We start from the raw sequence: 13822 nt of genomic DNA on the forward strand, positions 1-13822 counted from the left end.
ATGCATCGCATTCGACTAGGCACGACCTGATCACCTCCATCACCAACAAGACACTTAAGATACTTCCCCGTAACAGGCTTGAGAGCACAAGTCGGATCCAACTGCAGAGCCAATATCACCTGAGGCCACAACACCACATTCACAATCCACGACCCATCCACACTCGGGCTCGACACCACAACCATCGACCCCTTCGCAAGCGTCAGCTCCCTTACCGCTGAGGAGATCACTCCAAGCACAACCTTACCAAACCCAGAGCCCGAGTCCATTGGCAATTGGTGACATGAGGCAACCACAGTGGACAGTGAACCAAGCCCGATATGACTCTTATGCATCGTGACCTCTTTTTCGTGGGTTTCGACCAAGTTTACAAGATCCAAGAAATGATCTTCATCGACACTTCCATTGTTGTTTTACCCACTGTGCTTGCTTATTCCGATAACATTGCAGACTTGAGATCTTTCACATTGGCCTGTTTGGAGACTGCTGAACATATGTTGCCGACATAATTTTTCATGGTTGAAGCGTTAGTTTGGTTTACCCTTGACCTGCCGTCAATGAACCAGCTGAGTTGGCAGGCTGTATAGGATTCTCCAATGACATCGGAAAGAACTTTCAACATGTATGCTGAAAAGACTTGCATGAGCTTGATGACGATTGAGATTGGATGCTGACACAATGTACATGCCTTGCTAAGCAACCTGATAGAAATTTTTTATTCACACCATTGTGACAGATAATATTCGGATCACAAGATTTACACAAAGTTGTTTTGAAATTAGTTTCTCTGATAGATTAAATGCAGTTCAATACTCTAAAGTTTTCCGCTGATTACGTTGCAATTGGAAGAAATACCGTAAACGAGGGAATGAAACAAAACAGAAATGAGCTTCCGGTAGTTTTTTTGCAACCAGAAATAAGCAGGAAATTAAAAATTAAAGAGAAAGTGTTTGATCATTATTTGGTACTTGCAAATAAGTTGATATGACAGCTGACATGACATCCACTTTTAATGTCCCGTAATTTGGTTGCAATTAAAAGTGAACATGGAAACTTCAACATTTGACCTTGAAATTTTAAGGAGAGAAAATAAAAATTTACCTCTTTTACCCCATTTATGTACATCCACATTTTCAATTTTCGAGAAAGTAAATATTATTAAAATTTTGATGTAACATACTCCACTTCCAATATCTTCCGATTCGGATTAGATGTTGTTTGGTTGTTTTCCAAAAAAAAGGAAATCCAATTACCATCACCAACTACCTTGTTGCAAACCAAACATTGGAGATAAAAATTTGATCGCAACATTTACCATTGTAAACAACATTTACCATTGTAAATCTGTTTACGTAAACCAAACACTCCCGAAAATAATGAAATATCACCTGATAGAACATTAACCAAGCCATCAGGAGTGCATGTCGTGTGACTGCAAGTCGTGTAACTGCAGTCCACACTCGCCCTGAATCTCCAAGGAGGCCACGGAGCGAAGGGGAACCTATCAGACTTCAGAACCTTTGAAATATTATTTTCCTGAATAAACTCTCTCCATAAACTCAACAAGCGGCTCTAACTGTAAGAATCCAGAACCATATGGTTGATGCTCCAAGTAACAGAAAAAACTTTCACAGGTGAACTCAGTAACCTGTAAACACATTGGTATATCACTTGCAATACAAGGATAAATAAGCGCCAAAGAATTACTTGTGCTGTTGAAGTCCTGTCAAACAAGGGAATATTCGCCCGAGCTTCTACAAGCTCAGCTCCCTCATTGTTGTTATCCTTACCTTTCTTCATCAGGCTACTGGTGCATGATAACGAATCAGCAATTCTGTTATGAAAAAACACAAATCTATTGCATTGAATAAAGAATCTGAAGCAATATACCTTTAAGTTTAAATTTCATCGAGGTGCAAATGGTTCAGCTTGGCAGTCAAAACCATATCAGCAAAGAACGAACATACTCATTAAGCTTGTCCATAGCAAGACATTAGAGAAAGCTATGTAGAAAGTTTGCAGTAATTCTCATAGGTCATTCAAGTTTTTAGTGAGACAATGAATAATAAACTTAATTTATTGACATGGTACTTGGTAAATAACATGGAATACATCTGTCAATGGCCGTTCTGAATTATTAAACGTGATCATTGTTATCCTACTTGGCATTGACATATAATACAGAAACCATTTGATCCATTGTTGTCCTATCCGGCAGATAATAAGAAAATTAGCATTAGTTAATGGCTAAAGTGAATAATAAACTTATTTCATTTTTATCTTACTTAGGCACATAATATGGAGGGTCAAAATTTTACTCAATAGTACATAAATAGGGAATCATGAGCAGTCATCTTTGATCATGCACTTATTTAATAGTAGGTGAAGAATTAAAATGATTTTACCTTTATCCAATGTAGTATGGACATGGCTACAATCTTTTCAATGTTGAAAACTAATAATTGAATACAGTGTTGAACTTGATTTATATAAAGCGGGTGTTCTCATGTCACCTGCGACAAAAAAACAAATTGGAGATTTGTATTTGTGGACATTATATTGGTGGATCCAGTCATGTATAATTCCTTCTGAGTTACTTCAAGCTGATGACATCTGTTTTTTTTTCTTCTTTTCATTTTATTTTTCTTTTTCCTCTAATTTTTATTTGTCTGTTTTCTTATCTAATGATGTTTACCACTGGGTTAGACCTAAGGTATGACATTGACTACTGGTAGAGTGAGTCTGGACAAGTTCCTATTAAACTAGTTCAATTTTCTCATTCTCTTCAGTTTAGTACTTGGCTATCTCCACCTTCCAGCTATGCGCTAGTATTTGTTCCTTATCAATTAAATGTGTAATGGTGTATACTTTCAGACATTATTTTCATTTAGCACCATTAAGTACAAAAACATGATAGTTGTAGTAGCAGAGAACACTTCAAAAAATTAAAATATTTACTCTGTTATAGGTTCTAAACAAGTTAAGCAACAAGCAATATATCTTCAAAAGTACCAACAACGAGCAATATATCTCCAAAAGTACCTCGAAGACATGAAAGTTGTAACTTGAATGAAGAATGCTTGAGAACATGAAGCTCCACAAAACTTGGAACGTAACACACTGATAACATAGCGAGGAGGAAAACTAGAAGCTAACCTTCTACAAGGTAAACCATAGTGGACAAGCTAGACTGGCTCTGCATAATCCAATTGATAAATTTTCAGCAGAGATCTGCAGCTAGCATCTAAATGGTTAGAATTTTTGGGATATAAATCTTCAGGGATTTCTCAGCTTCTGGGGATTGACCCTTCTAAACTATCTTTGACATGCCTCATGGTTGGCCTGCTTTCTGGATTGGGCTGAACACACGCTAGTGCTATTTTTAGAACTGCGATAATCTCATCCTCCACATTAGGCTCCTGAGATAAATACGGGTCAAATACGTCAAACGTTGGCTTCTTCTCCTTGATACAGAACTGAAACCACTGAACCAAATCCATTTCCATAGTATCCAACAGAACTTCTGGTGATTGACCAGATATTAATTCAAGTAAAATCACTCCATAAGAGTAAACATCCCATTTGTTTGTTGGTTTCAGAGTTCTAAAAGCTTCAGGTGGTCGATAATATGGTTGATCATCAGTAACAGGACTAACTGGGCTAACTGCGGAATCAGAGAATTGACTTTGTGGTCGCTCTGGTGTGAAATCTTCTGCTAAACGAGCAAGACGCCCGACTGCAAAATCTGATATATATGGTTCCATTTTCAGTCCAAGAAGAATGTTCTTTGGCTTGAGATCTCCATGGATATATTTATGTCCATGCAAGAATGCTAGGCCCTTGGCTATGCCTTTCATGATTTTAAGTCGAACTCTCCATGACATTGGTGAAAAAATAACCCCACTTTGTCCTGAAGTTAGACACATAAAAAACTTAATGACATTCACAAACATTGATTAAAGTAGATAACTAGGCAAATTACGCATCAATTGTGTGAGGCCCACTATATCCACAAGAACCAAATTGAGCTCAGACAAGCTAATGATCAAACCAGGACACACCAAGTGATTCAGAAATCATATATATATTCAATTAGCAGATATTAACAGCTAAGAAGAAAGCATATAGAAGAAAGCATACCTAAGCTTGAATTGGAGAAATTAAGCTTAGAAACTATTATTACTGAATAACAAGTTTATCAGAGTTGATGCTTTTTCGGTAAAAGCTTGGGCGGTCAAGAACTTCATTATGTTGAGTGAGCAGGATTCAAGATGTGACATGCTTGCACATGGATTTTAATGGTCTCAAACAAGCTACATAACTTAGAATTTAGAGATTTTCGCTTCTAGCTCTTTTCAGTATGCACACACATGTACGATGTGCTTGCGATTGATACTACAATGTTTAACTTCATTGTGCACACTTGTATGTAACACTTCAACATAGCAAATGTAGTAAGTATTTATCAGAGTAGTATAGAAATTAGGAGGAACATACAACATTTTTTATAGTTCATGGGAAAAAATCAATTGCATTTCTATACTAAGAAAATCAACTTAGAGGAGATTGAACTTAACCTAAGTACTTACCATGTAATGCAGTAGAGAGAGATCCGTTTGGTATATAATCATATACGAGAAGCTTCTCCTCAACCGACCAATAATAAGCTCTCAACGCAACAATATTTGCATGCCTAACTTTTGCAATAGCTTCCACCTCTAGTTCGAATTCTTTACGCCTCTTCTGCCCTCCTTCTCCAAACCTCCTAACAGCAAAAGTTCGACCATCATCTATAAATGCAGTCGCTTGCAAAAGCTCTTCCAAATCAAAGTTCACATGCTTGTCCAATGGAACTAGACCAAATTTCTCTACTTCATTTTCACCAAAACACAAACATTCATTTCTCTTCAAATCCCCATTAGACTTCAATGGCCCTTTGATCCCCTTGTGCGAAATTGCTCTTCTATACAAGTAATAGAACAATAGACCTATAATACCAAGTGCAAACACATCACTCACAATTAATGCAATGACCAGACTTCTTTTCACTCTACCTCCATTTCTCACACTGCCCAACGTGCAAGGGTTCTTCAACGGTGGACCGCAAAGGCTGGGATTTCCTATAAAAGAAGATATCCCTCGATTGACCAAAGTGCCATTCTGAGGAATTGGTCCACTGAGATTGTTATAGCTGAGATCAACATACACTTTCTCAGGTAAATTTCCAATGCTGCTCGGAATCAAACCAGAAAACAAATTGTGGGAGAGATCAACAGTACCCTGAAGGCTACTAAGGTTGCCAATATCACTAGGAATCGCACCAGTCAGTCGATTGAACGAAACATCGAACGACTCCAGTGCACTCAAGCTTGTACCAAGACCCAAGGGGAGAGAACCAGAGAAGTTGTTGTGACTCAAAACAAGGGTCCTCAGCCTCTTGCAACGTATTAACGAAATGGGCATTGACCCATTAAGCAAATTATATGAAAGATCCAACATTTGAAGGGAAACCAAGCTCCCAATCTCAGAAGGGAGAGACCCAGATAAGGAATTCCCATACAGAACCAAACTCTGCAGAGATCTGGGCCTGAAGATCTCTGGAGGCAAGCTCCCATACAGTCTATTGCTCCTCAGGTTGATGTGCCTAAGAGAAGTGAGTGACCCAAGAGAAGAGGGCAATGTGCCCAAAAGCCCATTTTTAGGGAGGCTTAAGGAGACCACCGTTGACTGCTTGCAGGTGACCCCGTTCCAATGACATGGGTCTTGACCTGAGGAGTTCCAGTTGGTCAAGGAACCGCCTGGGTCATCTCTGATGGAGTTCTTGAACGAGAGGAGAGCAGTGGCTTCCTCGTTGAGGTCGGCATTGCAGATCAAGAGGAGGCTCCAGATGAGAGGGGCTACGGATAGAGCTGAAGCCCTCATGTTTTGGGCCCAGAAAAATGATGGATCGAGGGGAGGAAAGAGAGGAGAGTGCAGATTTCGCTGCGAGATGGGAGTTTTGGCCGCCTGAATTGATGTGAGAACATTTGGGTGTCGTTTCGGTTTGACCCAAGTGCGGTGCGTGGGCCTCTGTGATCAGGGCCGTTGGGGAGTGGGAGGCTCGAGAGGAGGTGACCTTTGGATTCGGAAGCTTGTACTGTGCCGAGTGTTGTCTACGTAAGCGCAAGTTTGTGCTGGTTTTACGGTGGACCGGGTCAAACAAATACTTCAACAAGGAACATTGCTAATTAGCAGTTAAAGGGGATGGTCGCAATCTATATCTGAAGTGTTTTGATAAAGAAAAATCCCCCAAGAACCCAAAATATAAGACCATATGAGGGACATGTGAGTTGTCCCCTCCTATTGCATAATGAGCTGACAATCATTAATGATGGTCAGCTCATTATGCAATAGGAGGGGACGTCCCCCTCACATGTCCTCCCTATTGGTCCCATATTTTTGGTCCCTGTAACAAAACTCGTTGATAAATTTAGGAAATTTAAGATTTCAGTGGACAATGTCGTTTGTGTAATCACCATTAATAGTGTCGGTTGTCTTTTAATTGTTCGAAATAATCTTTTGAGCAAATTTAAGTTTCATCGTATTAAAATAAAGGATTAAGTTTGGATAGACTCTATGAATTATTGCCCATTGCTATGGACCCCGTGTAGTTATGATTGTGTGAATAAACCACTTGAGTGAATTTTTTGAACTTTTAAAAAAAACCAAAAGTTTTTTTTTCTAGGTGGATAGATCCTTGCAATTCTATTAGGTACCGTTTGGCAAAGGGTTAAGTGAGGGGTTAAGGAGACTTAACCCCTTCTTAACCTGCCAAACACAACAAATCTATATAAGGGTTAAAGTGAGTTAACCCTCCATAATTTGTCAAACATAAAAAATATAGAAGGGTTAAGTTAACCCCTCTAGAGGGGTTAAAATGAGTTAACCCCTCAAAATGAGGGGTTTACTAATACTCCTATTTAGATGGAATAAGAGTTAACCCTTCTAATTATAAAGAAAATAGTCAAAATCATTGTTATTCCCAAACACTAAAACTGATCATAATGGCTAAAATAAAACTTATTTAACGAGTTAATAATTTAGTCCTTCGGATTATCAAATGGGCTAAGTACATTAATCCTTCTCTTTAACCCCTCTTCATTAACCCTTTGCCAAACGAGGCCTTAGGGGCTGTTTGGATAGGTTTTTTTTGGTGGTAAAAGAGGAGAAAGATGCCAAAAATGTCAGCTTTTTGGCAGCTTTCCCCTAAAATCACCTTTTTAAGGGGTGATTTTGGGGGAAAGCTGCCAAAAAACTGACATTTTTGGCAGCTTTCCCCATTTTTACCACCCAAAAAAAAGAAACCAAACAGCCTCTTAGTGCGGATAAACCTCCACTCGACAATTGTTTTATGACTCTTAAAAGAATTGAAAATAGTTCATTCATTGGTTCTACCTGCATTTGGACAAGTAGGACGGCCGCACAATTAGAATTATATGAGGCTTGTTCTATTAAGAAAAAATTGACAAATATGAGGTTTGTTCTATTAAGAAAAAATCGAGACGGGGCTCCATTCTCAACTGGGCGATACGCTAAAACAGAAAATGGTAGAACTCTATGCATAAAAAAAATCAACCCCAAAAGGTGTATCAGAAAGAATTTCTCAGATGTCGGTCATTTTGTACAAGTCCTTGTTTTTATGGTTTCATGTGCTAATGTTGGTCTAATGGACAACTCAAGGAGTATTGGTAGCCAATTATGTAGCTATTCATTCATAGAATATTGTTGAACAGTGCCAGCATACTCCAAAATTCTAGTGACGGATACACTACTGAATGTGATCGCCCAAAAGATAAAGGTCGAATTTGTATGGGCGAACACTTTCATGATCGATCTCACAAAAAAGTGTGTGTGCACATAGAAAGGATAGAAGACTGGACCCTCGTGGTCAACATATGCCTGCATCCGGCAAGTGAACTTTAAAAAAAGAACATAAATCTATTACTTTTAAACTTAAAAGCAAATCTGCTATAACAATGATACGTCAATGTCCAAGTTACAGCAAATTGCGAATATCCGAAGCAGTGTTCACGAGACAGTAAATTTTTAAATCTCCAAAACCAGCACTGAAGCTACAGTGAAATTCTGTACCTTAAACAGTGGTCGTTCTACAGTAAAATTTTGAAATATATGATGGCACTATATTCATTTTGTAGTAGGATGGATTGGAGTAATTATCAAACTTAATGGAGTAAAAAAACACAATAAAATTAATGATACAAAACCAATTTTGATTAGATGTGCAAAATTAACAAAACATTACCCCGTGCTTAGCATGGGATTAATACAAGTATTATACCAATAATAAGAATGTGTACAATGATCCTTTGTTTCCTCCTGTCACATTTGTGGTAGGCGTCTGCATTTAGATTGTTAAAAAAGTGCACAATAGGATATTGCCGTAACTCGTAAGAAGTTTATTAAACTATTTCTATAATAGTGGGGTGGCTTATTATACCATAGAATAGCTATAATTCTCAAATTAATTTTTTAACCACTTGTGAATACTATTTCTATAATAGTAATAATATTCCTATTACTATGAAACGGTCTGATAGAATCTTTTAGTGAGGAATCAATCCAGTGAAATTGGTGTTTGACTATCTTGTGGTCATAGAAAACCTTTTTAATAGTTCTTTATGAATCTCTCGCACTGGCCCGTAACCGGCTGCTTAACTGTTCGTTTCAAAAAAAAAAATGGAAATCAATGAATAAGAAACTTATTTCCTATAATAATTGTTTGAGGTTGTTTGGTTGGTTTAAAAAAGAAGAAAACTATAGAATAGGAGATTTTCTCTCAAAAAAAATTATAGAATAGGAGATGAGAAGAGATGAGTTGTCACCTTATTATTGGATGATGTGAGTGAGTTTAAAAAAAAAAAAAATTTGTTTTGAGTTTGTTTGGTTAGTTAAAAAAATAAGAAAATGAATTGGAGGTATATTAGGGGCTGTTTGGTTGGTTTCCTAAAACCAAAAAAAGGAAATCGGTACAAGGAAATCAATAAAATAATATTTTTATCCATTTTCATCCCTAAAACTCACCCACAATATCCAATAAAATATTATTTTTATCCTCCAACTCATCTCATTTCATCTTCCTTCTTACCTTTAAGGGGCTGTTCGTTTCGCAAAAATTTTTGGGAAATCAAATAATAGGAAATCAAATAATAGGATTTCTTGAATTATGGTTGTTTGGCTGGTTAAAAAAAGAAGGAAATTAAAGAATAGGAGATGAGATGAGATGAGTTGTCATCATATTATTGGATGATGTGAGTGAATTTTTAAGAAAACTTGTTTTGATGTTGTTTGGTTGGTTAAAAAAAAAGAAAATGTATTGTAAGAAACCTATTTCCTATAATAATTTTTTTCTTGTGTTTGGTTCATTCTTAAAAATAAGAAAATAGATGAGATGAGATGAGTTGTTTGTATATTATTGGATGATGTGACCCACACTTAAGGAAATCAATTTCCTTTTTTTTTTTGAGGAAATGGGTGGAAATGAAATGTTAATGAGATGAGATGAGTTGTCACCATATTATTGGATGATGTGAGTGATTTTTAAATATGAGATGAGATGAGTTGGATGATGTGACCCGTTTCTTGTGTTTGGTATATTTTTAAAAGTAAGAAAGGAGATAAGATGTGATGAGTTGATGGATAAAAATAATATTTTATTGATAAAAGTGTATAGATTTCTTTTTCTTGGATTGAGTTTTATGGATGGAAGTGGATAAAAATAATATTTTAATGAAAAAAGTACATATATTTCCTTTTCTTGGTTTTTAGGAAATCTCCCAACGCCAAACAAACGGGCCCTAAAAATAAACCAAACACAAGAAATGTGTCACATCATCCAACTCATCACATCTCATCTTATCCCATTTTAAAAATCACACACATCATCCAATAATATTGTGACAACTCATCTCATCTCATTAAACCTTCCTTTCCATCCATTTCCTTAAAAAAAACAAGAAATTGATTTCCTTAAGTATGTGTCACATCATCCAATAATATACCTCCAACTCATCTCATCTTATCTATTTTCTTATTTTTAAAAATGAACCAAACACAAACAACCTCAAAACATCATTCAATAATATACCTCCAATTCATTTCCTTATTTTTTTTAACCAACCAAACAACCTCAAAACAAGTTTTTTTTTAAAAATCACTCACATCATCCAATAATAAGTTGACAACTCATCTCATCTCATCTCCTATTTTATAATTTCCTTTTTTTAACCCAACCAAACAACCTCAAAACAATTATTATAGGAAATATGTTTCCTATTCTTTAATTTCCAAGTTTTTTTTTGCGAAACGAACGAACCCTTGTTGGATGATGTTTTGAGGTTGTTTGTGTTTGGTTCATTTTTTAAAAATAAGAAAATAGATAAGATGAGATGAGTTGGAAGTATATTATTGGATGATGTGACACATACTTAAGGAAATCAATTTCTTGTTTTTTTTTTTTTTGAGGAAATGGATGGAAAGGAAGGTTTAATGAAATGAGATGAGTTGTCACAATATTATTAGATGATGTGTGTGATTTTTAAAAATGAGATAAGATGAGATGTGATGAGTTGGATGATGTGACACATTTATTGTGTTTGGTTTATTTTTAAAGGTAAGAAATGAGATGAAATGAGATGAGTTGGAGGATAAAAATAATATTCTATTGGATGTTGTGGGTGAGTTTTAGAGATGGAAATGAATAAAAATATTATTTTATTGGTTTCCTTGTATCGATTTTCTTTTCTTGCTTTTTAGGAAACCAACCAAACGGCCCCTTAGCCTCAATGTCCACATATCCGTCACCTTTCCCTGAACCTCTCACATCGAACATCCTTTATTTATGTATTTATCAAAATAAGGTTTGAAAATTATTTGTAGCGCATGTCTTATCTTATGTGTGCTTTGAAGGTATGTGTGTACAAAAATATCCGTATATAAGAAAATATACTGGATACAAATATGACTAGTAAAATTTATAATTGGTAGGATATTTTGCGAATATAACTATATAGCAAAATATCCAGAGCCTTATTCAAAATATCGAAATATATATTGTGGCAATAGTTTTAATCCTTGATCAAAATATCTAATTTTAACTTTCCATATATAACAAATATACTGATGAACTTTCTTGTATCATATGAACAATATTTTCCCCCCAATATTATATAGCTTTCGCATATTCGTTTTGTATATGCATATATATCCACATACATATCTGTATCTGTATCTAATTTTTACGAATAAGGATATAAATTTTCTTTTACCGATGCATATTCGTATTCATAACCGTGATTGGTAAGCGATTATGTACATGATAATTATCATATCCGAGATGTATCACCCGAATATGAGCATCATGCTCCATTAGGGGAATCTTTTTAGAATGATTTTTTAATTGTATTTTATAAAAAGAAAATAAAATCAAAAGTGATGAGATAAAATTATTATTGGATTTTTTTGGGTTTTCTTGTTTTTTTTGTTGGGGGGGTGGGGGTGGGGTGGTGTGGTGTGGATAGATAGGTTTATGGGGGGAGGGAGGGAAATAGAGTAGTCGGCATTGAGGGTCTTTGTATTAATTGCCCACTAAGTTCTCATACTCATCACGGGTTTAGACGACTTTGACACCCAACAAAAATGGGATTAAGTTTGAACTTAGTCTTGTTTTGTGGTAAAATATAATTGGAAAAAATGGGCCAACTCGGCTTTGTTTTTCCTAAGTTAAAAAAGGCTTCTTTTTCAATCCAGCCCCCCATTGCCAAAAAAGCACCAGATTATTTCAAAACTGGACCAAAATGTATCCTAACTCAGTTTTGAGAAGATTGACAAACTTGACTTTTATACTCATCACAAGTGTTATTTCTCATCCTTAAAGTCTTGCGCTCGTTCTACATACCTGTCACTGAGTTTATGACTTGTCACTGAGCCACTGCATGTACTTTCCCCAAATCTCTGAACTCAACCGAGCCTTTATACTCTCTAAATTCTCTCCGCCCTCATCTCGAGTTGTGGTGAATATCACCTAGTCTTCATATCATCCAGAGTCTCCCTACTCATCCCACTTACAACACTTCTAAATTAAAACAAAAAAATTTGATTCGCTGGGGATTAAACAACAAATTATAGAAATCAAATAACGAAAATTACAAGCGCAAGAGTTACGACATTCCCCAAAAACCGTAAATCAAAATAAATAAATAAATAAAATGAGGCATAAAGAAACGGCGCAAACATAGGCTTCCAAGGGTGGCCCATTAGTTGGTTGCCCAAAAGAATGCGAAAAAAAAAACCATGAAAGTCAAACCCTAGCCCAATAAGAGCAAGTGCAGCAGCTTCTCAAGGAGGCTACTAAGGATGATGTGGTAAGGAAAAGCTCCCAACATGCTCCAACAAACTCCCAACGAAGCTCCTAAGTCCTAGTTGGCGGTGGGGTCCATCATGGAGCTCCTAAGAGCTCCACAAATTTGTGGAGCACTTCAGAGTTCCTAAGGGGTGGGGGCCCACTAAATTTTTTTTATTAGATTTATTGTTTTAAAATATATTTATAAAATGTTAGAGGTAGAAGAATGAATTTTTAAATAATATTTAAGCTCCTAATTGAGAGTTAGTTGGAATATTTCTCCTAGTAAGAAGCTCCTAAGTGGGCCTCATGCTTGAGAGCAGTCCGACAAGAGCTCCCCACTAAGAGATTGTTGCACTTGCTCTTACCCACACCCCACAAGGAAATATAAGAGACCTAAAAATGTACATGAGCATGATGAGGTGAGTTGACACGTGGCACAAAAAACTGTTTACGGCCACGCCTTTCCCACTCTATAATAAAAAGCATGATGAATGAGTTGACACGTGGCACTAAAATTGTTAACTGACCCACCTTTCGTACCAGATAGATAAAAATAAGCTCAAATAATTAGATTAGACGTAGAAAATTTCGGATATCCTAAATCAAGTGAAGAAAAAGAGAAAAAAAGCAAATTAAACTACATCCAGCGCAATTTAAAATCCGAAACTATAATTAAATTAGAGTCTAATTAGTCAGTATTTACAATCCAAATTAATTTAAAAAAAAATATTTTCTTTAAAATTGTTCTAGTTTTAGTCTGTGTTGTTGACGTGGTCAAAACCGAATCGATTTTTATAAATAAGTTTAAATGAATTGATTTTGAAAAATAAAGTATAAATAAGTCTATCTTGAACATCTCTCTTTTTTACTTGTATTTAGTATTTGGACATTATATAAAATAGAATAGGACATCACTGAAAGGCATAATCCTAAGAATTGTCAACTTCGACCAGCTAATAAATCATAAAGAGACACCCGGGAACAAAGCACCAAATGCAGCGGTGGCTACAATCCACCGGCCTCTCTCCGTCCCTTCTCTTGAAATTTGACTGACTAGGACCTATGCTGGACTGTGGTCATGACACTCCTCTCTCGGAGAAATGCATCGAGGACAACGGGGGTCCCACAACGACTTAAATACTTGTGATGGGACGCATGTGGGGACAGAGCGTCATCACGAGCCTTTAATGTTCTCAACTGTGGACTGCACGACCATCGCAAAAGTTGTTTGTTATTAAATGAAGGGTTTTTTCCATATTGGTCCCTTATATCATAGTGAATTTGATCTTAGTCCCTCACATCTTTATATTTTGATATTAGTCCCTCAAATGCACTTTAGTTGTTGACAATGTTCCTTCTATTAATGTCACAATTAAAAATGAGGGTGGTGGCTGTAGGGGGTTAATGGGGGCTGCCTGCGGC

At 36.3% G+C, this 13822-nt stretch overlaps 1 protein-coding gene and 1 pseudogene across 1 annotated transcript; both read right to left on the bottom strand.

The window, feature by feature from the left end:
* LOC109840898 lies at positions 368–3153 on the bottom strand (annotated as a pseudogene).
* LOC109819372 (receptor protein kinase-like protein ZAR1) lies at positions 3040–6137 on the bottom strand. The gene is made up of 2 exons (XM_020397835.1): positions 4590–6137; positions 3040–3910 (listed from the first exon to the last, which is right to left on the bottom strand). The coding sequence occupies exons 1-2, from the start codon at positions 5920–5922 to the stop codon at positions 3288–3290; spliced, it is 1956 nt and encodes a 651-aa protein (XP_020253424.1). The 5' UTR covers positions 5923–6137; the 3' UTR covers positions 3040–3287.

Source organism: Asparagus officinalis, chromosome 1, assembly GCF_001876935.1.
Source record: "Asparagus officinalis chromosome 1, Aspof.V1, whole genome shotgun sequence".
Classification (NCBI taxonomy): domain Eukaryota; kingdom Viridiplantae; phylum Streptophyta; class Magnoliopsida; order Asparagales; family Asparagaceae; genus Asparagus; species Asparagus officinalis.